The sequence below is a fragment of the Danio rerio genome, chromosome 7 (assembly GCF_049306965.1).
Source record: "Danio rerio strain Tuebingen ecotype United States chromosome 7, GRCz12tu, whole genome shotgun sequence".
Classification (NCBI taxonomy): Eukaryota; Metazoa; Chordata; class Actinopteri; order Cypriniformes; family Danionidae; genus Danio; species Danio rerio.
This window is the reverse complement of record NC_133182.1, coordinates 35,355,188-35,383,153: the sequence shown is the minus strand read 5'-3', so window position 1 is coordinate 35,383,153 and position 27,966 is coordinate 35,355,188. Positions and strand designations below refer to the sequence as shown.

Sequence of the window (27,966 nt, the reverse complement as noted above, 5' to 3'; positions counted from 1 at the left end):
GGGGGAAATGGGAGCACCTGGAGGAAACCCAAGCCAACATGGGGAGAACATGCAAAATCCACACAGAAATGCCTACTGACCCAGCCAGAACTTGAACCAGTGACCTTCTTGCTGTGAGGCGATAGTGTTAACCACTGAGCCACTGTGCCTCATGAGTGATATTATATAAAAGTGATTCCCATCATGGTTCCCAGAGATGGGTTGCGGCTGAAAGGGCATCCGCTGCGTAAAAATGTGCTGGATAAGTTGGAGGTTCATTCCGTGGTGGCGACCCCGGTGGCGATTAATAAAGTGACTAAGCCGACAAGAAAATGAGTGATTCCCATCATTCTGCATTTACCTTGTTTTAGAAACTTTCCGGTAAACACTTATAAAACATCCCTGAGCAAACATACTTAGAATGAGATGTAAAGAATGGAGGAGAAAAAGAACAGATATTCCTAACCCTTTATCGGGGGTCTCTGCGCTGGTTGGGGAAAATTTCAATTGGCTTAAGATTGGCAAGCAAAATGTGTGACATTGCAACCTGCAGAACCTGGGAACTTTATAAATAAGTTATTTAGTTTACTTTTAGTTACTTTATTTAGTTACTTTATAACTTTTTATTTATAAATAAATGAAAGTAACAAGAAATTAAAAATGCAGTGGATAAAAAAAAAACTATCAAGTACCAAGTGTTACCTGACATCTAAAAATGACAGATAATTGAGTCAAACTGAGATGAGAATTATCAGTAGCACAACCTTATTATTTAAAGGTGCAGTAGGTGATCTGCCATTAGTATAATATCTTTGAAACACAGTCCCTCCCCTGCTGTCCAAAGCTACAGTACGCCTCCTAAAATCATGAACACCTACCTTAAAGATAACAGTAGACAATCCACTAGATCATGTCATTCAAAGTAGCATGGTAAACAATATAGGGAGCGTGTCACAGGTTGTCATTGCTCAAAAATAAACCAATGTGAATATAAAACTAACTTCAGCTCAGTAAAGCAGGCTAGGCGGAACAGCACTATTTATGTTTTGTTGCTAAACTAAATAATAATCTACTACAATATCGATGCTGTACAAGGTTCCTTATATTCATTTATTTGTTTATTGTTTTGATTCCGCATTTGTTTTTACCGGTCACTCTCTCTCTCGTGTGCATTTCATGAACGCACATGTATACGTGCGGCGGATCTTAGTGAATGGGTGCACAGATGTACAAATCAACATTTGTTGACAGACAGTTTGGGCAACTTATCAGAATGATGAGAACTGTCGGCCTGACAATATATTTTTGTCTTATGCCTTACCCAGAATATAAAAAATACATACAGTTTAAATACATTTAGATTAATTACTTTAATCAGTACTATCAAAATGTGAAGAGACTTTCAAGCCCAAGCATAACAAAAACTGTTTCTGAAGACAATCACCTATTGCACCTTTAAGACACTTTAAACTTAAAAACATAGTAGGCGTGTTAGGAAACAGATGGATAGTTTGTTGTAAACATGCATGTACTGAATATGGTTCAAGAATTCCCTAAATGTTACTGGGACAGATTCTGTCAGAAGGATAGTAACACCTACTATTAATCTAGTACACCTAATGTTAATCTAACATCCACTTTATGCACTTCCATTCGAATGAAAATGGAAACAATTGAAATAAATTATTATTAAATTAATTAAAACATTATTATTATTATATTGTAAGAATCACGTGACACAGAAGACTGAAGTAAGAGATGTTAATAAATGTAAAAAACGTTTTGCAATGTTTCATATGGCCTTCATTGGTTTGACATGTTATGCGATAATATCTTTAGGCAGGTCTCTATGAGATTGCAAGTGGTCTATTCTCGTTTCTCTTATTCAAGTGCAGGCAAGAATTTAGTAAATTGCTCTGGATATAATTTACTACTTCCTTTCCAGATAGTGACGTCTGTTGTCTATTGTGCTGTAACATTGAAGGGACCTTTTATATCATTTTCATTGTGTATAAACTAAATAACATTATATGGACAGTTCACCCCCCTAAAACAAAAGCTCTTGTAAAGTTGTGAGTGGACAGTAATGTTCATAAAAGTGGAAGTTTAAGAAAACAGTACTCTGTAGAGCTCAAAGTGAAAATATGTTGGTTAAGTGAAAGTTTGGGAGCAAAATACCTTCAGAAGTGGTGACCAGTTCCAACTCTGGTTTTTCAGTACACATACGACGAATGACATCAATCTGTTCCAAGGTCAATCTGACAGCATCTTTGTCCTGAGCAGTGCACAACACGTATGCTGAAAAAACCTGACAAATACGAAAGGTTTAAGTCATAAAATAAAGCTTTACAGTCATAAAATAATTTTAAAAAGCTAAATAACCTCTTGCATTTATGCTTCAACTGTTGAAGGGATCATTTTTGAGGAAGATTGTTATTACAATTTCATTTTAGCCTTTCAGCAAAAATAACAAAACTAGAGTAAAATTACTTCAACTTTTTTTAAAACAATACAATTTTGATGATTGTAAGAAAGTTACCAACCCTACTTCTCAGATTATGTCTAACTATATCTATAGAGGGAAACTAAACTGCAGTTGCTCTGCTCAGTCATATGATATAGCCTACTCTATATTAAGCTGCCTTAAGTGCTATAAACTATGTACTTACATTTGAATTAATAATTTAGTACAATGCACTTATTATGTACATTCATGTTTTATTATTGCGCTTAATTTCTGTAATTACACTGTTTACACCCTCCCTTACACCTTAACCCACCTATAAACTTACCAATTCCACCAAACCAAAGCGTACCTCTTTTCAACCACAACATTATCATAACTGTTGTGCAATACAATATGAACACAATACGTACTTTATATGTATTCTTTGATGTAAGTACATAGTAGTTAAGACTACTTTATATAAATTGGGACTCATTCACTTATTTGGGATCTGATTCATTTACTTATTTATTCTATATTATTTCTATATTATTTGTTATATATTATCTTAAGAGGCCTTTCTGCCATTTACATACAGTATATTGGGTACTACTGCATTTGTGTCAGGGATTGCCAGGGATTTTTGTTTTACAGTTGTATATCTTCACTTATTTATGGTAACTATTTGAAAATTTCCTTTTTTAATCTTAACAATAAATATTCTTTAAGTCTATTAAGAGAGCTGTCACATTTCAAATATCTATTTATTTAGTAACATAACTCTGAGAGATATAATGGTCTTTAATTATTTTTCTTGGGGGGTGTTTAAAAAAGATTTTATTCTTATTGCTCTTATTGTTAACTCTTTATTTTATATTGCTGTGCATATTAAGCTAAATTAAAAAAGCATTAACAGCACTATTTTTAATATGCTGTTTCAGTTTTATCTTATTGGTCTACTACCACAATTTCAGATAAAAACAAATATAGGCTATGACCTTTGTGAGTTTGAAATTGGTTTAACTCGCAAATAATAGTTAGAAGCAGGTCACGCTACTGAATATTTTAAAAACATAAATCAGAATCAGGATAAAGTAGGAGAATTTACCTGACCTCCAACATGGCCAGCAATGAGGCGAGTGATATCTGTAGCCCCCTGAGGATAATTGTAGAGATTAACCTTTGTTAGTTTGTTGTCATCATGTTTTCTCAAGTGTAGTGCCCAGTCATTGTGTCTGACAAAAGAGAAAAAGAAGCATAGGAAATCACAATAAATCACTTTTTATACATTTTTACTTTTTTAAAAAAAATGTTGCCAATTACTACTTTATTCTGAAGTTATTTGCAATTAATTATTTTCAGAAAGCCATACAGTGAAAAGTGTGTCCTACCCATCAATTAGTGGATATTTTGTCATCATATCCAGGGCTCTACTGGTTTCCGATATGACTCCATGAAGAAGTGAGAGACTGATGCATATGAACCACTGTAGCCATGCCCCACTGATGCCTGCTTCTTTATGTATTAACATTCTATGTCATGAAGAATTTGACTTCAAATATGCAGAATTTACCAGCAACTAGCATGCCCATGAAAAATGTTTAAAATAAATATAATGGGCTACTTGCATCAGATTTCTTTGTGTAAATAGCTGTTTAAGGATTCATGTTGTCATAAGTGCTGTTTTCAAAAGTATGATTTTTTCTGTAACAAAAGTTAGAGAGAGAAAAAATAATAATAAATAAATAAATGAATGAAAAAGTAAATAAATAAACTTTCTGTTTATTATTATTGCTGTAATTGTTATTTTTACCGTAAAAGATTTTCATCAAACTCACAGACCACATATAAAATCACTTATTTATATGCAGACTAATATCTGTTGTATCTTTTCCATGTTTTAAAGTGAAATTTATGGAACATGTAGAGCTTAAAAACGTTAGAGTAGACCCAGTACTCTAATTTAAATGTCATACTCTCTAAAACATATTTTACTCCACTATTTAAGTCACGTGCTTCGAGTGAGCGTGTATCCAGTATATATTTTGTTCAAACACCAGACACAATATAAATTCGTATTTATAGTACATACTGTCTTTACAAAATGTAACCCACCATAAGCTGGATGAGTAACGATATAAAGTCGTCCCAACCTCTCACACTCCGCTATGTCAAACATAACAAAAACGTCTGAAACGTCTTGTAAAATATATTATAAGTACAGCTGTAACTTACCGTGTCTGGAAGAAGACTGGTGTAATGTACTCATGGACGTGAAGAGGTTCACATTCTGTTTTTCTGTGCGGAAATTTAAGATGCCAATGTGTTTTACAAGCATTATGTCTTAGTTTAAATGCTCTCGGAGAAACGTCGCCCCCTTCTGTTGACTGCGATTGACTGGACTGCACCTTTTTAAGGCACAGACTTTTTTCATATTCTGACTTAGTGATGTCAACAAGATTGAGTATGTACTTAGTGAAGACAAAAATAAAAGAAGGGCCTGATAAAAAGGAAGTCTTTGGAGGTTTGTATGGGATCCACATATTCTCAAAAATATTTAAAAAGAGCTTTTTATTTATGATTATTCTTATTTGTCACAATTACATTTTAGTCCATGAAAAAAAAAAAAAACATGTTCAAATATTGCTAAACATTTCACATTTTTGTTTAAACACTTAAAATGGAAAGTATTTTAACAAACTGTTTAGACTGAGATCTTTATATAAAACTACATTAAACAGTGAGTTCTTTACTTACAGTAGTATTTTGAACCTTGAACTTGATTTTGACAGTGTTATCAAGAAATAAATGGATAGGTAGAATATTCCAATCAGTGTTCAAAATATGCCGGTCTTGTTACGTCTAGTGTACATTTCTACATTTGTGTCATACGCTACTCAATTTGTGTGATTTTCCAAGCATGATGTTAATCCAAAATTACATCCTACTTGGCCAAAGCACATCCACCCTGTACAGTCACACACTTCCTTTCAATGTATGTCATCCAGCCACTTGAGCTGAAAGATTTACTCTTTTTAAACCTGCTCAGCTGAAAACTTCAGGTAAATCTTGTGTTGAGCTCTTCAGGAGAATCCTCCCGAAATGTGGTCAGTGGCACATTTTTCTCATTTTTCCCAAAGCTATAGAATTTACTACTCAGTTAGGTCTAACCCAGGTACAATTTCTTCATCCTGATGTCCCTGAAAATCAGTAAACAGATGATGATTAGACAAAAACAGTATATACACAATATCGGTCAAACATTTGGGCTCATTTGGATTTTTAAATGTTTAAAAAAAAAAACCTTCTCCTGCTCACCAAGGCTGCATTTATGTCATCAAAGTTACAGTACAAATTGTAAAATTGTGAAATGTTAATGCACTATAAAATAACTGTTCAAAAGTAGTTTATCATTTAATTTAATAATTTATTCCAATGATTTTAAAGATGACTTTTAGCGTCATTACTCCAGTGTTCAGAGTTATCTCTGATAATAATTAACATTTCTAATATTAATTGTTATTGTTATTATTATTAACAATAAGATTATTATTAAATACTAATAACAATAAAAGCAATAATGGCTAGAGTAATAATTTCATTTGAAACTACATAAAATAAGTAATAAATAAATATTTATTAAATAAATATTTAACAATTTAACATTTTTTTTACATTTAATAAATGCCACCTTAATGATCATAATAATAAAAAAAACATGAAAAAACTGACTCCAAACTTTTGACCTCTAGTGTACATCATAAATACAATACACAATAATTTCAATATTAATAAATTCATTATGACATTGTACATAGCAACATTTACCCGAGAGTCGTCTGCCTGTAGTAGAATAATTAAATTAGGAGAGTGCAAAACTTCAACTGAAAAGCCAGGCAGCCAGTTTGAAATTTGAGAACCTGAAAAATTTAACAAGTTTAAAAAGTTTAACTACTGTACAAAAGGTAAGACATTTTCCAATAGATACCCAAACACTATTTTGAAGATTGCTAAAAGAGTGACTGTAGAAAAAAAGTGTACAATTCCCCTTTAAAGCAATGATCTCTTAAAAAAACATAGAAAACGAGCCTGTAAAGTACATAAATATACAGCATTAAGTCAAAGGAATACATAGTTTGAATGGTGTGTAAAGTGGAATTTCATTATAGAGCATATTTTATAAATGCATTGACTAGTTTTAAAAGTATTTATTAATTTTACCATTAAAATGAAAAAGTTGACTGTGGTATCTGGTTGGAGGTCTGCTAGGCACATCAGTTGCTCCCAAACTGAACAATGCCCCCTCCTGCTCATTTCCAGTATGACCGCCACTCATATTTACAGACATCCTACATGTAGGACATGACATATTCTGCTCAAGCCAGGAACGCAGACATGACCTGGGAAACAACAAAACATGTTCACTATAGTCGTATAGTCTTAATTAGCAAAAGAACAATGACTGTTCCACAGAAACAATGAATACACGACCCATTCAAATGAACTCGCATTTACCTAATGTCATTCCCTAGGGTGGTAAAGTCATTTATTGGAACAAAGTAAACACATGATCTGTTTCATACTTGTGAAATAGATGGCCACAGGGTAATTTGTATGCTGTGTACATCTTTTCCCAGCAAATAACACATCTGTCATCACGAGATGCCAGCTCTTCCATTGTAGCCATTGAAAACCTGCCAAAAGAAAAGACTTTATGATTTATAAGCTTGTCTTTTCCCATTTTAATACTGCAAATTACCAAAACACAGTGCATAGCAGTTATCTTATTTACACATACAAATAAATTAACATACAGCACAATAATAAAGGGGCGAAACTTACACTGACATTTCAGGAAATTCATGTTTACCATTAAATATTAATCAACTCCTTTCAAAGACTTTGAAGAAACATTAATTAACAATGTGAAAAAGACAATGTTTTCTAATATTTGTTATATTCATATATTAATGAATTAATTTACATTTACAACAGTACAAGTTTGTGTTGGTACTTTGCAGTGATATACACTTTAGTACTACCTATATAAAAAACACGGCAGCAAAATTGCATGTGATTGACATTAAATTTGACATTTCTCTCTTCTGAATGCCCTCCATGTCCACCCCCCCCCCCCAACACACACACACACACACTCTCAGACTGTCTTAGTATTTATTTTGATATTGCAAAAAGAGATATATAAAAAAGCTTAGCAGTAAAACATACCTTGTGTCCATAACATCATATATGTGCATGTAGTTCTTGTGTTGAAATAATTTGCGCTGCATTTCTTTTGCCAAGAATCGTATGTGTGTCAGTATAAATAAATCAGCCACTGAGAACCAAACGTTCCCATATAGCTGAAAAAGAAAAACACAGGCAAAAATCAAGGATAATTAGTGCTATTCATTATATTATTTACTAGCAAAAAAATCCTGTAAAATTATTTATTAAAGGAGCTATATGCAAGGATTATCATAGATTATTAGCTCTTTTGTCAGTGTGTAAACAGCTTCTAATGAAACTCTTGAGACAAGACCTTGGCTGATTTCCTAGGTTGTCTATTAGGATTTGGACTTATGAAGCATGTTATTCTAATTAGAAACTTCTCTTTTTTGACACATGAAACAAATTGTTATGCAATGAGGATAATGCTGAAAGAAAAACTATATTTCAATGTTAATATGTTTTAGAAAAAAAGATAATTAATTATAATTAATTATCTACAGTCTCACAAAGCTTTAAAGTTCATAGTCTCAAACAGAGTAATCGAACAAAGTGTAAGTCTACTTGAAAATTCTCAGTTTTTCCAAGAATGCAGCAATTTATTTTTTAAAAGCTAATTAATTCAACTAAAAAGTAACTCACATAAAATTTTTTAAAGTAACTTAAATAATTTTACTTATTCTTTTTTTAAAATAATGCATTACTTATAATCATTAATAAGAAAAGTAATACTATTATGTAACTTGTGCTTATTTTGATATTGAGAAAAAAAATTATGTTAAATGTCAAACTAGCATCACTATGGGGTGCATATGTGTTCATCATCACTATATTGCTGCAAAATGTTTCCAACCTCTTTATTCTTACAAATTAAAGTATTTTTTTTTTAAGTATATTAAGGAACTCAATCACACTCAGTCCTTTTACATGAAGAGTGTACAAGTTGCTGACTGCAGTTTACTAGTATCGCTAATATCACGGGTTTGGCAATGCCACACATATACCCCTTTAATCGGTGGTTCTCAACTTCAATTTTGTCTTTTTAATTGGACAAATATGGTCCAGTTAATGGAGCTCATTGTTTATGGTTAGATTATTTGCATCAGTTGTGTTATTTAAGAAATACATGCACAATGTGCAGACATAACTCACCAAGGCTGGAGTTGAGAACCACTGCTTTAAATAAATGAAATATTTTCTAACAAAAAAGATGATTGTCTCACCAGCATGTTGATGTGGTGCATCATATCTAGGAGGAGAATACCCATCTCCATGACAAAGTCTGTGTAATAAATAAAGACCTCTTTACCTTCCCAGGAACTATCACACATCAGGTCATAGAGGTGAATTGCGTACCTGGGCAAAAATGATATATCATTTATATTAAGCAACTTTTAGAAAAATGTGTGTAACATAAATTTCAAGTTATGGGGGCTTTTGTTTAGCAGATGTGTATTCAGTCCCTTCAGGATTTTGCAAAGAATCTATACTTGAGTCCTGTTAAAACTAAATACATATTACAAATAATTATATATTTTACAAGCCAATCAGATTTTTAAGTTGAACTTTTTAATTAACCAGGCAATTTTTAAAAATATATATATGTTAGTGTCAATACTGATAACAAGGGAGAATTTTTAGCCCCCTGAAAATTAAAAAATGTTGGTCTTCAGACAATTCTTCATGCTAGATTTGTGCTTTGACATGCTCTGTCAACCCTGGGAACTTTTATATTCAAATCATGTCCAATCAGCTGAATATACCAAAGGTGAACTCCAATTAAGCTGCTGAAACATCTCAAGAATAATCAGTGGAAACAGAATGTACCTGAGCTCAATTTAGAGCTTTACGGCAAAGGCTGTGAATACTTATGTACATCTGATTTTTCAAGTTTTTTATTTTCAATTAATTTGCAACAATTAAAAAAAAAATCTTTTTCACATTGTCATTATGGGGTATTGTGTGTAGAATGTTGAGAAAATAAATGAATTTAATCCATTTTGGAATTAGTTTGTAAAAAAAATAAAATGTGGAAAAAGTGAAGTGCTATGAATACTTTCTGGATGCACTCTAAGTATACAGTAACAGTGAATACATATTCACTACCATCTTCTGCCACGCTCCCATTTTGTTATTTCTCCCGGAAAACTCCCATAATTTTACCCCCAACTAACCCCACACCCAGACCCCCCTCCCCCTCCTTTCTTTTTCTCGGACTTTCAGAGAGAAATTTTGTCAGGTATGTTCACTACTGTTGCAACCCATCTTTCATATTATACCTCTTGGGGCGATATAATGTTAACATATTTAATAATAATGTGGTTAATCTTTGATTTTAAGCATAAAAAACCTGTTGCAGTCTGCTTAATGTTACTCAAGACAAAGTTCTCTAGACGATTTATCTTCTTCAACTACTGCTTTTCCTTTTGTTTAATATCTATCTCAACATTCCCTGACCCACTGGATTATTTTTTTCTTCATCAATAAATAATTATGAAGAGTCCAGTTTATTTGTTATGCTGCTCGTGCTACAATAAAAAAAATTAAGCATTCATATTCCATCAACTCTCCATAGTAGATTTGTGTTTTTTTTGGGGGGGATACTATTTCAATATACATGTTTCTATGAACACAAGTAACTTAACAAGCAACACAGCAACACAATATGCTTAGAAGTTTCATCAATATTTCAATAAAGCGCAAATGTATGATTTTTGACACTATATTGTATATGGAACTTGTATTTAGAACTTGCTGTGATGTTATAACTTATTGTTGATAGATGTTAGTTTATTATATTAATTTATTATGTTACTAATATGTTACTTTCTGAAAACTCACATTTCCAAATACTTACCGAAGAATTGAATGGTTCACATAAACAGATACCATTAGGCACTAGAAAAACAGAATCTGTGTATTAAAAAACGAGTGTATAGAGTGCTTTCTGTCACACCCAGTGATTGCTTTCACATGCTTTTACACACTAGTCTTTCAAAGCCAGACTTTCAGACTCACAGTTAGAGATCTGGGGATATTCACAAAACATCTTAAGGGTTAATTTGCAGATTTAAGACAATATCTTTAATACAATGGTTGTGCCAGTCCAAATTTTAGAACTCTGAGAAATTTTGGGGATAGGGAAGAGGAATGGATTTGTGAAAATGGATTTTGTGAAAATCTGCCTTAGAGGAAAAAAAATAATAAAAAATTAAAGCTGCAAGCAGCGATGATAGGGACCTCGCACCCGGGCTCACCGCCGCCCGGTAGCCTCAGGATGACAGAGAGAACAGCGAACAACATTAATTTAAGCTGATATATATAAATAACCAGAGAAAATCACAGATTTATGCCGAACTTCCTCCTGTCAGCAGGTGGCGCTATAATTGTGACTAAAGATTTTTATGTAGATGCCTTCAGTAGAAGAGTCTTATCAACCGTGTGATTTTTCAGGCAGATCGGACATTGTGTGGCTGAGTTATAAGCCAAACTACCTTCTGCCAGCAGGTGGCGCTATGACTGACTCAATTATGTTATGTGGATGTGTTCAGGAGAGGAATTTAATCAACCATTTGAAGTTTCAGGCAGATCAGACATTGTGTGGCTGAGTTATAAGCCAAACTACATTCTGCCAGCAGGTGGCACTATGACAGATTCAATATTGGCTTTTAAATGTCTTCAGAAGAGGAATTTAATCAACCATGTGTAGTTTCAGGCAGATCAGACATTGTGTGGTTAAGTTATAAGGTAAAATTCCTTCTGTCAGCAGGTGGCGCTATGACTGTAACTCAATATAGGTATGGGGATATGTTCAAGAGAAGAATTTAATCAACCATGTGAAGTTTCAGGCAGATCGGACATTGGCTGTTTCTCAATTCCAAAGAACGCAGAGAATGGACTTGCGTTCTTGTAGAGTGCGGTCTTGCCAGCTGTCCTCGGAAGAACGAACTCAGGAGACCGCGAGGGCAGAGAACGCGTCCTTTGAGAAATGGGATGCTGCGTTCTTCCTGATGGTCATGTGACCTTTACGCGTTTTAACTGGAAATTAATTAAACATTACAGCCTTCATACAACGATTTATTGTTTCCCCCCTCTTCAAAATATATACTTTGCATAAAAACATTATAAATATACTCTGCACATTATAAATAAAACAAATTTTAATACGAATTTCATCAAACAAACACAATTAATGTGTTTATTCCTTTATTAAGATGTTCATGTTAATGTTTACCTTCACCGTTTCATTTAGGGAAACTCCTGAGGTAAATAAGTGATATCTCTGAACTTTAATAATAAATCTAAATAAAATGCTGCGCTTTCCACCTCCAGTCGCAATGACTTCTGGGACTTCCAGAGCGAGTTCGCTGTTGAAGTCTGCATCGGTGCGTCCTCGATATCAAGAACACATCCGGGAAGTTTCACGCGTCCTCCGTACTTGCGGTCTTGAGTATTGGAACTGAACTTAGGCAGCTAATGATGACGTTTCACGAGAACACGAGGACGCAAGACCGCTGAAGAACGCATATTGAGAAACAGCCAGTGTGTGGTTGAGGTATAAGGACTTCCTGTTTCATGGCGAAGCGTTGAGGTTTGTCATGCCACCACATACACGCCCCTCCGCAAAAACTCTAGATCTTCACAATATATATCATCGCTTGAGCTTTCAGATAACAACCAACCAAATTTAGTGCTGATACGAAAAAAATTTGTGGGAGGAGTTTATTACTCTGTAAATCATGTAATTTCCTGTGGCCAGCAGGTGGCGCTATAGCTGTATCTGGATATTGGCATGTAAATGTGTTCTGGTCTAGACTCTTATTAAACGTGTGAATTTTGAGGCAGATCTGATAATGCATGCCTGAGTTATAATGACGTCCGGTTTTGTGGCGAATCATCAAAGTTTGCGTGGCCGCCACGGACACGCCCATCGACAAAAACTCTAAAGCTTCGCAATTTAACATCGCCAAGGCCTTTAGATGATAAAACCCAATTTTGGTGTTGATCGGATAAAATCCCTAGGAGGAGTTCGTTAAAATACAACGCCTGGAAATGGCAAAAACGCCACTTTTTCGCCACAGGAAGTTAAAAATATTCGACTTCCTGTTGGGTTTGAGATATGGTTCCAAGAGACTTTTTCGTATGTTTTGCCATGTTTGAGGTGTGTGCCAATTTTTGTGCATGTGCATGATTCGTAGATCGGGGGCTCGTCCGTTTAATTTTTCTAGGTGGCGCTGTCGAGTCATTTTGCCACGCCCACTTCAATATTGTTATGTGGATGTGTTCAAGAGATGACGTTTATCAACCATGTGAAGTTTCAGGCAGATCGGACATTGTGTGGTTGAGTTATAAGGACTTCCTGTTCCATGGCGAAGCGTTGAGGTTTGTCATACCGCCACGGACACGCCCCTCTGCGAAAACTCTAGATCTTCACAATATATCATCGCTAGAGCTTTCAGATAACACCACTCAATTTTGGTGTTGATACGATAAAATTTGTGGGAGGAGTTTATAACTCCGTAAATCATGTCATTTCCTGTGGCCAGCAGGTGGCGCTGTAACTGTATCTGGATATCGGCATGTAAACGTGTTCAGGTCAGGACGCTTATCAAGCGCGTGAATTTTGAGGCAGATCTGATAATGCATGCCTGAGTTATAACGACTTCCTCTTTTGTGGCGAATCGTCAAAGTTTGCGAGGCCGCCACGGACACGCCCATCGATGAAAACTCTAAAGCTTCGCAATTTAACATCGCCAAGGCCTTTAGATGACAAACCCCAATTTTGGTGTCGATCGGATAAAATCCCTAGGAGGAGTTCGTTAAAGTACAACGCCTGGAAATGGCAAAAACGCCACTTTTTCGCCGCAGGAAGTTAAAAATATCCGACTTCCTGTTGGGTTTGAGATATGGCTCCAAGAGACTTTTTCGTATGTTTTGGCATGTTTGAGGTGTGTGCCAATTTTCGTGCATGTGCGTGATTCGTGGATCGGGGGCTCGTCCGTTTAATTTTTCTAGGTGGCGCTGTCGAGTCATTTTGCCACGCCCACTTCCGAAGCCCATAATAAACGTAAATTTTCGCCACTTCTGAGGCGTGTGCAAAGTTTCGTGAGTTTTCGGGCATGTTTAGCCCCTCAAAACCGCGATTCATTCCGCGGAAGAAGAAGAAGAAGAAGAAGAATAATAATTAAAGCTGCAAGCAGCGATGATAGGGACCTCGCACCCGGGCTCACCGCCGCCCGGTGACCTTTCGATGACAGAGAACAGTGAACAATAATAATTTAAGCCAATATTATTTAAAAAATCTAAGAAAATCACAGATTTATGCCAAACTTCCTCCTGTCAGCAGGTGGCGCTATAACTGTGACTCAAGATTGGCATGTAGATGTCTTCTGGAGAGGAATCTTATCAACCATGTAAAGTTTCAGGCACATGGGACATTGTGTGGCTGAGTTATAAGCCAAACTACCTTCTGCCAGCAGGTGGCGTTATGACTGACTCAATATTGTTATGTGGATGTGTTCAGGAGCGGACTTTTATCAACCATGTGAAGTTTCAGGCAGATCAGAGATTGTGTGGAGATTGTCTTATAAGACAAACTACATTATGCCAGCAGGTGGAGCTATTAAAGACTCAATATTATTATATAGATGTGCTCAGGAGAGGACTTTCCTCAACCATGTGAGATTTAGGCAGATCGGAGTTTGTGTGGCTGAGTTACAAGCCAAACTTCCTTCTGCCAGCAGGTGGCGCTATGACTGACTCAATATTGTTATGTAGATGTGTTCAGGAGAGGACTTTTATCAATCATGTGAAGTTTCAGGCAGATCAGACATTGTGTGGTTGAGTTAGAAGGACTTCCTGTTCCATGGCGAAGTGTTGAGGTTTGTCATGCCGCCACGGACACGCCCCTCTGTGAAAACTCTAAATCTTCACAATATATCACCGATAGAGCTTTCAGATGACACTACTCAAATTTGGTGCTGATACGATAAAGTTTGTGGGAGGAGTTTGTTACTCTGTGAATCACATCATTTCCTGTGGCCAGCAGGTGGCGCTATAACTGTATCTGGATATTGGCATGTAAACGTGTTCAGGTCAGGACTCTTATCAAGCGTGTGAATTTTAAGGCAGATTGGATAATGCATGTCTGAGTTATAACGGCTTCCTGTTTTGTGGCGAATCGTCAAAGTTTGCGAGGCCGCTACGGACACGCCCATCGATGAAAACTCTAAAGCTTCGCAATTTAACATCGCCAAGGCCTTTAGATGACAAAACCCAATTTTGGTGTCGATCGGATAAAATCCCTAGGAGGAGTTTGTTAAAATACAACGCCTGGAAATGGCAAAAACACCACTTTTTCGCCGCAGGAAGTTAAAAATATCAGACTTCCTGTTTAGTTTGAGATATGGCTCCAAGAGACTTTTTCGTATATTTTGGCATGTTTGAGGTGTGTGCCAATTTTCGTGCATGTGCGTGATTCATAGATCAGGGGCTCGTCCGATTAATTTTTGTAGGTGGCGCTGTCGAGTCAATTTGCCACGCCCACTTCAATATCGTTATGTGGATGTGTTCAGGAGAAGACTTTTACCAACCATGTGAAGTTTTAGGCTGATCGGACATTGTGTGGTTGAGTTATGAAGCCTTCCTGGTCAATGGCGAAGCGTTGAGGTTTGTCATATTGCCACGGACACGCCCCTCTCCGAAAACTCTAGATCTTCACAATATATCATCGCTAGGGTTTTCAGATAACACAACCCAAATTTGGTGCTGATACGAAAAAATTTGTGGGAGGAGTTTGTTACTCTGTAAAACATGTCATTTTCTGTTGCCAGCAGGTGGCGCTATAACTCTATCTGGATATCAGCATATAAACGTGTTCAGGTCAGGACTCTTATCAAGCGTGTGAAATTTGAAGCAGATCGGTTAATGCATGCCTGAGTTATAATGACTTCCTGTTTTGTGGCGAATCGTCAAAGTTTGCGAGGCCGCCACGGACACGCCCATCGACGAAAACTCTAAAGCTTCGCAATTTAACATCGCCAAGGCCTTTAGATGACAAAACCCAATTTTGGTGTCGATCGGATAAAATCCCTAGGAGGAGTTCGTTAAAATACAACGCCTGGAAATGGCAAAAATGCCACTTTTTCGCCGCAGGAAGTTAAAAATATCCGACTTCCTGTTGGGTTTGAGTTATGGCTCCAAGAGACTTTTTCGTATGTTTTGGTGTGTTTGAGGTGTGTGCCAATTTTCGTGCATGTGCGTGATTCGTGGATCGGGGGCTTGTCCGTTTAATTTTTCTAGGTGGCGCTGTCGAGTCATTTTGCCACGCCCACTTCCGAGACCTGTAACAAACGTAAATTTTCGCCACTTCTGAGGCGTGTGCAAAGTTGCGTGAGTTTTCGGGCATGTTTAGCCCCTCTAAATCGCAATTCATTCCGGAAAAGAATAATAATAATAATAATTAAAGCTGCAAGCAGCGATGATAGGGACCTCGCACCCGGGCTCACCGCCGCCTGGTGGCCTCAGGAAGACAGAGAACAGCGAACAACATTAATTTAAGCCGATATATATAAATAACCAGAGAAAATCACAGATTTATGCCGAACTTCCTCCTGTCAGCAGGTGGCGCTATAATTGTGACTAAAGATTGTTATGTAGATGCCTTCAGTAGAAGAGTCTTATCAACCGTGTGATTTCTCAGGCAGATCGGACATTGTTTGGCTGAGTTATAAGCCAAACTACCTTCTGCCAGCAGGTGGCGCTATGAATGACTCAATTATGTTATGTGGATGTGTTCAGGAGAGGAATTTAATCAACCATTTGAAGTTTCAGGCAGATCAGAGATTGTGTGGCTGAGTTATAAGCCAAACTACATTCTGCCAGCAGGTGGCGCTATGACAGACTCAATATTATTATGTAGATGTGTTTAGGAGATGACTTTTATCCACAATGTAAAGTTTCAGGCAGGTCAGGCATTGTGTGGCTGAGTTATAAGCCAAACTACCATCTGCCAGCAGGTGGCACTATGACAGATTCAATATTGGCTTTTAAATGTCTTCAGAAGAGGAATTTAATCAACCATGTGTAGTTTCAGGCAGATCAGACATTGTGTGGTTAAGTTATAAGGTAAAATTCCTTCTGTCAGCAGGTGGCGCTATGACTGTGACTCAATATAGGTATGGGGATATGTTCAAGAGGGGAATTTAATCAACCATGTGAAGTTTCAGGCAGATCGGACATTGTGTGGTTGAGGTATAAGGACTTCCTGTTTCATGGCGAAGCGTTGAGGTTTGTCATGCCACCACATACACGCCCCTCTGCAAAAACTCTAAATCTTCACAATATATATCATCGCTTGAGCTTTCAGATAACAACCAACCAAATTTAGTGCTGATACGAAAAAAAATTGTGGGAGGAGTTTATTACTCTGTAAATCATGTAATTTCCTGTGGCCAGCAGGTGGCGCTATAACTGTATCTGGATATTGGCATGTAAATGTGTTCTGGTATGGACTCTTATTAAACGTGTGGATTTTAAGGCAGATCGGATAATGCATGCCTGAGTTACATTGACTTCCTGTTTTGTGGCGAATCATCAAAGTTTGCGAGGCCGCCACGGACACGCCCATCGACAAAAACTCTAAAGCTTCGCAATTTAACATCGCCAAGGCCTTTAGATGACAAAACCCAATTTTGGTGTCGATAGCATAAAATCCCTAGGAGGAGTTCGTTAAAATACAACGCCTGGAAATGGCAAAAATGCCACTTATTTGCCGCAGGAAGTTAAAAATATCCGACTTCCTGTTGGGTTTGAGATATGGCTCCAAGAGACTTTTTCGTATGTTTTGCCGTGTTTGAGGTGTGTGACAATTTTCGTGCATGTGCGTGATTCGTAGATCAGGGGCTTGTCCGTTTAATTTTTCTAGGTGGCGCTGTCGAGTCATTTTGCCATGCCCACTTCATTATTGTTATGGGGATGTGTTCAGGAGAGGACTTTTATCAACCATGTGAAGTTTCAGGCAGATCGGACTTTGTGTGGTTGAGTTATAAGGTCTTCTTATTCCATGGCGAAGCGTTGAGGTTTGTCATGCCGCCACGGACACGCCCCTCTGCCAAAACTCTAGATCTTCACAATATATCATCGCTAGAACTTTCAGATAACACAACCCAAATTTGGTGCTGATACAAAAAAATTTGTGGGAGGAGTTTATTACTCTGTCAATCATTTCATTTCCTGTGGCCAGCAGGTGGCGCTATATCTGTATATAGATATTGGCATGTAAACGTGTTTAGGTCAGGACTCTTATCAAGCGTGTGAATTTTGAGGCAGATCTGATAATGCATGCCTGAGTTATAATGACTTCCTGTTTTGTGGCGAATCGTCAAACTTTGCGAGGCCGCCACGGACACGCCCATCGATGAAAACTCTAAAGCTTCGCAATTTAACATCGCTAAGGCCTTTAGATGACAAAACCCAATTTTGGTGTCGATCGGATAAAATCCCTAGGAGGAGTTCGTTAAAATACAACGCCTGGAAATGGCAAAAACGCCACTTTTTCGCAGCAGGAAGTCAAAAATATCCGACTTCCTGTTGGGTTTGAGATATGGCTCCAAGAGACTTTTTCGTATGTTTTGGCATGTTTGAGGTGTGTGCCATTTTTCGTGCATGTGCGTGATTCGTAGATCGGGGGCTCGTCCGTTTAATTTTTCTAGGTGGCGCTGTCGAGTCATTTTGCCACACCCACTACCGAGACCCATAATAAACGTAAATTTTCGCCACTTCTGAGGCATGTGCAAAGTTCCGTGAGTTTTCGGGCATGTTTAGCCCCTCAAAATCGCGATTCATTCCGGAGGAGAATAATAATAATAATAATAATAATAATAATAATTAAAGCTGCAAGCAGCGATGATAGGGACCTCGCACCCGGGCTCACCGCCGCCCTTTGGCCTCAGGATGACAGAGAACAGCGAACAATAATAATTTAAGCCGATATATATAAAGAACCTGAGAAAATCACACATTTATGCCAAACTTCCTCCTGTCAGCAGGTGGCGCTATAACTGTGACTCAAGATTGGTATGTAGATGCCTTCAATAGAGGAATCTTATCAACCATGTGAAGTTTCAGGCACATGGGACATTGTGTGGCTGAGTTATAAGCCAAACTACCTTCTGCCAGCAGGTGGCGTTATGACTGACTCAATATTGTTATGTGGATGTGTTCAGGAGCGGACTTTTATCAACCATGTGAAGTTTCAGGCTGATCAGAGATTGTGTGGAGATTGTGTTATAAGACCAACTACATTCTGCCAGCAGGTGGCACTATTAAAGACTCAATATTATTATGTAGATGTGCTCAAGAGAGGACTTTCATCAACCATGTGAAGTTTCAGGCAGATCGGACATTGTGTGGCCGAGTTACAAGCCAAACTACCTTCTGCCAGCAGGTGGCGCTATGACTGACTCAATATTGTTGAGTAGATGTGTTCAGGAGAGGACTTTTATCAATCATGTGAAGTTTCAGGCAGATCGGACATTGTGTGGTTGAGTTATAATAACTTCCTGTTCAATGGCGAAGCGTTGAGGTTTGTCATGCCACCACAGACACGCCCCTCTGCAAAAACTCTAGATCTTTACAATATATCATCGCTAGAGCTTTCAGATGACACCACTCAATTTTGGTGCTGATACGGGAAAGTTTGTGGTAGGAGTTTGTTACAGTGTCAAACATGTCATTTCCTGTGGCCATTAGGTGGCGCTATAACTGTAACTGGATATCGGCACGTAAACCTGATCAGGTCAGGACTGTTATTAAATGTGGGAATTTTGAGGCAGATCGGATAATGCATGCTTGAGTTATAATGACTTCCGGTTTTGTGGCGAATCGTCAAAGTTTGCGGGGCAGCCACGGACACGCCCATCGACAAAAACTATAAAGCTTCGCAATTTAACATCGCCAAGGCCTTTAGATGACAAAACCCAATTTTGGTGTCGATAGCATAAAATCCCTAGGAGGAGTTCGTTAAGATAGAACGCCTGGAAATGGCAAAAATGCTACTTATTTGCAGCAGGAAGTTAAAAATATTCGACTTCCTGTTGGGTTTGAGATATGCCTCCAAGAGACTTTTTCGTATGTTTTGGCGTGTTTGAGGTGTGTGCCAATTTTCGTGCATGTGCGTAATTCGTAGATCAGGGGCTCGTCCGTTTAATTTTTATAGGTGGCGCTGTCGAGTCATTTTGCCACGCCCACTTCAATATTGTTATGTGGATGTGTTCAGGGACGGACTTTTATCAACCATATGAAGTTTCAGGCTGATCGGACTTTGTGTGGTTGAGTTATGAGGACTTCCTGTTCCATGGCGAAGCATTGAGGTTTGTCATGCCGCCACGGACACGCCCCTCTGCGAAAACTCTAGATCTTCACAATATATCACCCATAGAGCTTTCAGATAACACAACCCAAATTTGGTGCTGATACCATAAAATTTGTGGGAGGAGTTTGTTACAGTGTAAAACATGTCATTTCCTGTGGCCAGCAGGTGGCGCTATAACTATATCTGGATATAGGCATGTAAACGTGTTCAGGTCAGGACTCTTATCAAACGTGTGAATTTTGAGGCAGATCTGATAATGCATGCCTGAGTTATAATGACTTCCTGTTTTGTGGCGAATCATCAAAGTTTGCGAGGCCGCCACGGACACGCCCATCGACGAAAACTCTAAAGCTTCGCAATTTAACATCGCCAAGGCCTTTAGATGACAAAACCCATTTTTGGTGTCGATCGGATAAAATCCCTAGGAGGAGTTCGTTAAAATACAACGCCTGGAAATGGCAAAAATGCCACTTTTTCGCCGCAGGAAGTCAAAAATATCTGACTTCCTGTTGGGTTTGAGATATGGCTCCAAGAGACTTTTTCGTATGTTTTGGCATGTTTGAGGTGTGTGCCAATTTTCGTGCATGTGCGTGATTCGTGGATCGGGGGCTCGTCCGTTTAATTTTTCTAGGTGGCGCTGTCGAGTCATTTTGCCACGCCCACTTCCGAAGCCCATAATAAACGTAAATTTTCGCCACTTCTGAGGCATGTGCAAAGTTGCGTGAGTTTTCGGGCATGTTTAGCCCCTCAAAACCGCGATTCATTCCGGAGGAGAATAATAATAATAATAATAATAATAATAATAATAATAAACGGAGCAATTCCAATAGGGCCTACGCACCGTTTCGGTGCTCGGTCCCTAATAATAAACGGAGCAATTCCAATAGGGCCTACGCACCGTTTCGGTGCTCGGTCCCTAATAATTAAAGCTGCAAGCAGCGATGATAGGGACCTCGCACCCGGGCTCACCGGCGCCCGGTGGCCTCAGGATGACAGAGAACAGTGAACAATAACAATTTAAGCCGATTTATATAAAAAAAACCTGAGAAATCCACAGATTTATGCCAAACTTCCTCCTGTCAGCAGGTGGCACTATGACTGTGACTCAGTATTGTCATGTAGATGTCTTTAGGAGAATAATTTTATCAACCATGTGAAGTTTCAAGCAGTTCTGACATTGTGTGGCTGAGTTATAAGCCAAACTACCTTCTGCCAGCAGGTGGTGCTATAACTGACTCAATATTGTTATGTAGATGTGTTCAGGAGAAGACTTTTATCAACCATGTGAAGTTTCAGGCTGATTGGACATTGTGTAGCTGAGTTATAAGCAAAACTACCTTCTGTCACTAGGTGGCACTATGACTGACTCAATATTGGCATTTAGATGTCTTCAGGAGAGGAATTTAATCAACCATGTGAAGTTTCAGGCAGATCAGACATTGTGTGGTTGAGTTATAAGGACTTCCTTTTTCATGGCGAAGCGTTGAGGTTTGTCATGCCACCACATACACGCCCCTCTGCAAAAACTCTAGATCTTCACAATATATCATCGCTTGAGCTGTCAGATACAAAACTAACCAAATTTGGTGCTGATATGAAAAAATTTGTGGGATGAGTTTATTACTTTGTAAATCATGACATTTTCTGTGGCCAGCAGGTGGCGCTATAACTGTATCTGGATATCGGCATGTAAACTTGTTCTGGTCTGGACTTATATTAAACATGTGGATTTTGAGGCAGATCTGATAATGCATATTTGAGTTATAATGACTTCCGGTTTTGTGGCGAATCGTTAAAGTTTGCGAGGCCGCCACGGACACGCCCATCGACAAAACCTCTAAAGCATCGCAATTTAACATCGCCAAGGCCTTTAGATGACAAAACCCAATTTTGGTGTTGATCGGATAAAATCCCTAGAAGGAGTTCGTTAAGATACAAAGCCTGGAAATGGCAAAAATGCCACTTATTTGCCGCAGGAAGTTAAAAATATCCGACTTCCTGTTGGGTTTGAGATATGGCTCCAAGAGACTTTTTCGTATGTTTTGGCGTGTTTAAGGTGTGTGCCATTTTTCATGCATGTGCGTGATTCGTAGATCAGGGGCTCGTCCGTTTAATTTTTATAGGTGGCGCTGTCGAGTCATTTTGCCACGCCCACTTCATTATTGTTATGAGGATGTGTTCAGGAGAGGACTTTTATCAACCATGTGAAGTTTCAGGCAGATCGGACATTGTGTGCTTGAGTAATAAGGACTTCCTGTTCCATGGCGAAGCGTTGAGGTTTGTCATGCCGCCACGGACACGCCCCTCTGCGAAAACTCTAGATCTTCACAATATATCATCGCTAGGGCTTTCAGATAACACAACCCAAATTTGGTGCTGATACGAAAAAATTTGTGGGAGGAGATTGTTACGATGTAAAACATGTCATTTCCTGTGGCCAGCAGGTGGCGCTATAACTGTATTTGGATATCGGCACGTAAACGTGTTCAGGTCAGGACTCTTATCAAACGTGTGAATTTTGAGGCAGATCGGATAATGCATGCCTGAGTTATAATGACTTCCTGTTTTGTGGCGAATCATCAAAGTTTGCGAGGCCGCCACGGACACGCCCATCGACGAAAACTCTAAAGCTTCGCAATTTAACATCGCCAAGGCCTTTAGATGACAAAAGCCAATTTTGGTGTCGATCGGATAAAATCCCTAGGAGGAGTTCGTTAAAATACAACGCCTGGAAATGGCAAAAACGCCACTTTTTCGCCGCAGGAAGTCAAAAATATCCGACTTCCTGTTGGGTTTCAGATATGACTCCAAGAGACTTTTTCGTATGTTTTGGCGTGTTTGAGGTGTGTGCCAATTTTCGTGCATGTGCGTGATTCGTGCATCGGGGGCTCGTCCGTTTAATTTTTCTAGGTGGCGCTGTCGAGTCATTTTGCCACGCCCACTTCCGAAGCCCATAACAAACGTAAATTTTCGCCACTTCTGAGGCGTGTGCAAAGTTGCGTGAGTTTTCGGGCATGGTAAGGCCCTCAAAATCGCGATTCATTCCGGAAAAGAATAATAATAATAAACGGAGCAATTCCAATAGGGCCTTGCACCGTTCGGTGCTCGGTCCCTAATAAACGGAGCAATTCCAATAGGGCCTTGCACCGTTCGGTGCTCGGTCCCTAATAAACGGAGCAATTCCAATAGGGCCTACGCACCGTTTCGGTGCTCGGTCCCTAATTAAATATTTAACAACAATGAGCTTTAAACAACTTATCGACTTAATCACAGAGGTTTTTCCATATTAAAAGAAATGTGTTTTCTTTTTAAACATTTATTTAAATGTATTTTAAAATACACAAAAAAAGCAAACATCTGTTTTATAAATAGAAATTTTTGAATTTATCTAAAATGTTAAACATATTTCACATACATTTTATATTTTTAAACATTTTAAATATGTTTACTTAATTATTTTCTAAAGAAATTTTTCATTTAATTTCTATAACAATAAAAGCAAGAAAAATCTTTTTTTTTTCAAATGTTCTTCTTTATTATGCTTTTTAAAAATTGCATTTTAAATTCATTATTTGAATATAGGACTATTTTAAATTTTATTTTGGAACAATTATTTTAAAATGACAATTTAATATTGTGCTCTATACAAAGTTTTTATAATAAATTTCTGACTGAGATGTCTGTTATTTCCACTGCTATTTATGTAATAGGCATTTATAAAGTGCATTTATTCTGTATGGCCATAACAATCATGGGGGGGGGGATCTCTCCACACCACCACCATTTAGGAGAACTCTTAGTGGTAGGATAAAATGTTTTGTGAATACAGGCCCTAGACTATTTTAGATTTTTTTTTGTTTTTTTTGTTTTTTTCTATTTTAGATTGGTTAAAGACCTCCCACAGTCCATCTGATATTTTACAGCAACCTATCACAGTTCATTCTGTTGGGAATTAAAGGTGTACAATTTTATGTCCCTACAAAAAAAGACCAATGTGAAAACTCCTTGCATATAGTTTAAATAAATAGTATGTTCTTTTGTACACTAAATTTGTAAAACAGTATTTACCATTGCAAGCGATAATCATCAGTTACAAAACCGTTTTTTTCATATGAGGGGGGATTGCCATCATAATGGATTCGTTTAAAAAAAGTGCAAAACAAATGTCTCATTCAACCAATAACTTGAAGAACTTGAAATGTGCTCAGGCATTCATTTAGCGGTCTGTGGGTGTAATGTCTGAGGCTGAGACAAACAAGTTCACATGCACACAAACTTACTTCGACTGCCATAAAGGAGAGTGTGTGCATACCAAAGGAAAACCCCAGCAGTACGCATATGATGGTGAGCCCCCCAGAGGACACAAACAAACACATCAACACCAACAACAAATGCATATGGCTTCCCAGTGCCGTGCTGGAGGGGGAAGATGAGAGCTATAAAATACAAACAAACAACATCATAGTCAAATGATGGCTACAGATTATACAATAAATTACTCTAAGACTGTTTTCATTCATGATGTTGTTGTTGTTGCAGGAGTAAAACCATTCAACATTACTGTCCAATTGACCACTAACATGGGAAAAACACAGCATAATTTTGTGTAATGATGAAACTAAGTTGAGAAGTTGTCTAGTAAACAGACTAGAGTTCTAGGGCTCTAATGCTATTTATAATGTCCAACCTGAAATTGATATGGACTTTGGTGGTGGTCACATGGCAGGTCATCTGTGTTTTGCACAGGATTTTCAGTATTAGGTATCTGGACATCCACTGCAAATAATATATTTACTTACAAACTCAAAACGATCTTTGCAGAGCTGTGCCAACAGCTGGAGAAAAAGAAGAGCAGAGAAGCACAGACACCACATGGCCATCTCTCTTTCTGTCCGTACATTCAGCACACCAAACAGAAAGATCAGCTTGTTGAATAGAAAGTTCCAGGTTTTGTCCTTGAGGTTCTAATAGCAGGATTGCCAAAAGCCAAAATGAAATCGAACGAACACAACAGTTCATTAGGGATGATGAGTTACTATCTGTGGGTAATCAGAAATACATTTAAACATAATTATCAGGCCCGTAGCCAGGGGGGTTGGGGTGGTTCAAAAGACCCACCCCTCACTGACAACAGTCCAAAATTTGTGTCATACATGAGCTCATTTGTAGTATATTGATTGCTATGCCTTCATCAATTTTGCAAAAAAAAAAAAAGAAACACATTGAAAAAGGCTTTAAGACCAAGCAGAATCGTCTGGCCAATGTAAATAATTATTTTTCATGCTGAGTCCAACATTCATCTGTGCAAGAAAACATCTAATCTGATCTAATCTTGGCTATTATTGTAATGCTCTACATTATTAAAATGTTTGAACTTTTTTATTATTCAAAGGGCCTAATTTTGACTGAGAAAAGTTGAATGTGCATGCCAGCTTGTTATTTGGCGAACAAATGACAACAGACAACAGTTTTTAATTTTAAACTTTAACAGATGCTTATTATTTTTCTATTGATATACTTATTAATTTTCTTTTCAGCTTAGTCCCTTTATTAATCCAGGGTCACCACAGTGGAATGAACCACCAACTTATCCAGCACATGGTTTAAGCAGCGGATGCCCTTCCAGCTAGGAAACATCCATACACACTCATTCACACACATACACTACTGACAATTTAGCCTAACCAATTCCCCTATACCACATGTCCCTGGACTTGTGAGGGAAATCAGAGCACCCGGAGGAATCCCACACGAACACGGGGAGGACACCACACAGAAACGCCAACTGACCCAGCCGAGGCTCGAACCAGTGACCTTCTTGCTATGAGGCAAACGTGCTTCCCAAAGCACCACTGCATTGCCTGTTTTTCTAACGATGTATAAGTGATAAATTTGTATTTAATAAAAAAAATCTTTATTCCAAATATTTAGGAAATATTTTTGGTACATCAAAAAGTGTGGTTTTGACGACAGGGTAATCCAGATAAAAATAGTGCTTAAAATTTCACTATAATGCAGTATTTAATCATAAATAATTGCAAAAAGATATACTTTTTGAGAAAAAAGAAATACCCCTTTCACCAGGATGGCTACGGACCTGTTTATGTCGTTGATGTTCGTTGCATGGATTTTACCTGCTTTTCATTGATTCTGAGATCACCAAACACAACAAGTTGGATACATTTTCCCATAAGCAGGAGAAAACAGCACAGTGTATTCACAAGGACCTGAAGAGAATAAAGCAATATTGGCTATTACTACAGTAGCGGCACTTATTTCATATAAGAGGAATATACTGTATCAAATCTAGATTTCAGTACAGGTGCCACATTCTTGGACATTTAATCTCACCATTTATTCCATTTATAAAGAAAAAATGTGAAAAAAGTCATGCTTAAAATGTAAATCGATGTTCCCTTCAGAAATTTCCCTTGCAAATTGAAAAGTTGAATTATCTCAATTGATATACTCTAAAATATTACAAATTGTCATAGAAAAAAGACTTGTTAATTAAAATTTAGAGGCAACAAACATTAATTTTATTTAAAAGAAATAGCAAACATTGATTTTTAACATTGCTATTAAGACTTCATTTATGCAAATAAATAAAGAAATTAATGAATGTAATTATTGCAAGAACAAACAGAATTAAAACTGAATTAAAACCGAGTTTTAGTCATTTTACCAGTATATTTTAGGCATAATATACTGTAGGTCCACGTGTTGACTCACTGACCCATATAACTTATGCTACTCCTGGCTCATGTAAGAATTGGACCACTTACCCACATGCATAAGCTCCCTGTAGTGTGACACCACAAACCAGTTGAATATAATTCTTCGTTGTTGACATTGTCATCGTCTGTCCTGCCGGAGGGTGAGTCCTGAGAGAGATTTTTCTCAATAAGCAAATCTTTGTCCTCGTCATCGTACAACGAGTAGATGCATCCTGTCAGTAAACATGCACTGAACGCTGTGTACGCCTGAGTGCAAGGCCAGGACAACACATCCATAACTGTGTTTTTTTTTCTGTCTATATAACTTATCAAATCTATCAGATACTTGAAGACGTTAATATTTAATTTCAATCGTTTTAGCACTGCAGAAACTAATCTTTTACTTCAAGGCGAGCCTTAGCGGTGTCACTGAAGAGGGCGTAAACAAGACTGATTTACCTCCAAAACAGATGTCGAACATACTCATTAAAATCAACTGAAATGGCGTTATTTTATGAAAATTAAGGATACATGGGAATGTATTTTTATATTGAACTTGAAAAAAAATTAAAATTTCAGATTTCTTTCAACTCTGGTTTCTTTTTTTTAAATCAGCGTTATTTATATTAAATGCAAACAGTAAATCAACTTCTGGGTATTCTCTTAAAAATTGAGAAGTACGTTAACATTTACTGAATTTGTATAATTTAGAGATCTGTTCTACAAAACGCCACAAGGTGGTGCAATTGAGTCAACAATGAGACTCGTTGAAAGTTGTCTGACTTGTTATGAGAATGTCTCAACATTGCCATATTTGTTAAGTGCTATAAATCGTTCATAGCATGTTCAGCATTTACATGTGCAAGACACAAAAGCTAAGAGGGGATCTAGTCCCGTGTTTCTAGAGCAGAGATGCCCATACCTTTTCTTATGAAAGGCCAAAAACCAAACTTGATTGAGGCTACCGGCCGACGGTAAATATAGTAGCCAATGGGTAATTTCCTAATTTATTTGATAATTGATAATATTTAAAAATAATGAGAAAACATTGCTTTATATATATATATATATATATATATATATATATATATATATATATAAAGAGAGAGAGAGAGAGAGAGAGAGAGAGAGAGAGAGTATACATATATATTACATTCTACAATAAACTTAGAATAAAAACAAAAACAAACAGTATTCACAGTTTGAAAATCAGATTTATTTAC

At 37.5% G+C, this 27,966-nt stretch overlaps 2 protein-coding genes across 12 annotated transcripts in view; both read right to left on the bottom strand.

Moving 5' to 3' along the window:
- dpep2 (dipeptidase 2) overlaps positions 1 to 5,014 on the bottom strand; it is a 15,080-nt gene extending 10,066 nt beyond the window's left edge. For 2 of the 3 annotated variants that reach the window (XR_012383383.1, XM_003198973.7), the window contains exons 1-4: positions 4,661 to 4,748; positions 3,817 to 4,129; positions 3,534 to 3,660; positions 2,158 to 2,287 (exon numbers count right to left, since the gene is read on the bottom strand). Coding sequence is in view for 2 of the 3 variants with exons in the window: in XM_003198973.7 (XP_003199021.2) it covers positions 2,158 to 2,287; positions 3,534 to 3,660; positions 3,817 to 3,956 (397 nt within the window). In the remaining variant the exon portion in view is untranslated. Of the gene's footprint in view, positions 1 to 2,157; positions 2,288 to 3,533; positions 3,661 to 3,816; positions 4,130 to 4,660 lie in introns of all 3 variants that reach the window. The other variant, XM_068222693.2, reaches the window with a different exon arrangement.
- On the bottom strand, positions 4,661 to 27,966 carry amfrb (autocrine motility factor receptor b). 9 transcript variants are annotated; one of them, XM_005169009.6, is made up of 11 exons: positions 26,813 to 27,966; positions 26,162 to 26,254; positions 24,827 to 24,991; positions 24,308 to 24,463; positions 10,512 to 10,552; positions 8,878 to 9,010; positions 7,655 to 7,788; positions 7,009 to 7,119; positions 6,647 to 6,825; positions 6,254 to 6,345; positions 4,661 to 5,625 (listed from the first exon to the last, which is right to left on the bottom strand). In XM_005169009.6, exons 1-11 carry the CDS (start codon positions 27,038 to 27,040, stop codon positions 5,578 to 5,580), a joined length of 1,380 nt encoding a protein of 459 aa, XP_005169066.1. In that variant the 5' UTR covers positions 27,041 to 27,966; the 3' UTR covers positions 4,661 to 5,577. The 9 variants fall into 9 exon arrangements, 6 of the variants coding, with proteins under 6 accessions (XP_005169066.1, XP_073764851.1, XP_073764852.1 ...); XM_073908750.1 differs by having other exon boundaries at positions 24,308 to 24,443; positions 26,813 to 27,195; XR_012383384.1 differs by having other exon boundaries at positions 4,982 to 5,625; positions 6,941 to 7,119.

What these genes read in the sequence shown, in the direction of transcription:
- amfrb (XM_005169009.6), bottom strand. Translation starts at nt 27,040, where the DNA reads ATGGATGTGTTGTCCTGGCCTTGCACTCAGGCGTACACAGCGTTCAGT. An exon ending in TCAGAATCAATGAAAAGCAG is followed by an intron (nt 24,992 to 26,161) that starts GTAAAATCCATG and finishes TCCTGCTATTAG; the next exon opens with AACCTCAAGGACAAAACCTG. An exon ending in TATGATGTTATGGACACAAG is followed by an intron (nt 7,120 to 7,654) that starts GTATGTTTTACT and finishes TTCTTTTGGCAG; the next exon opens with GTTTTCAATGGCTACAATGG.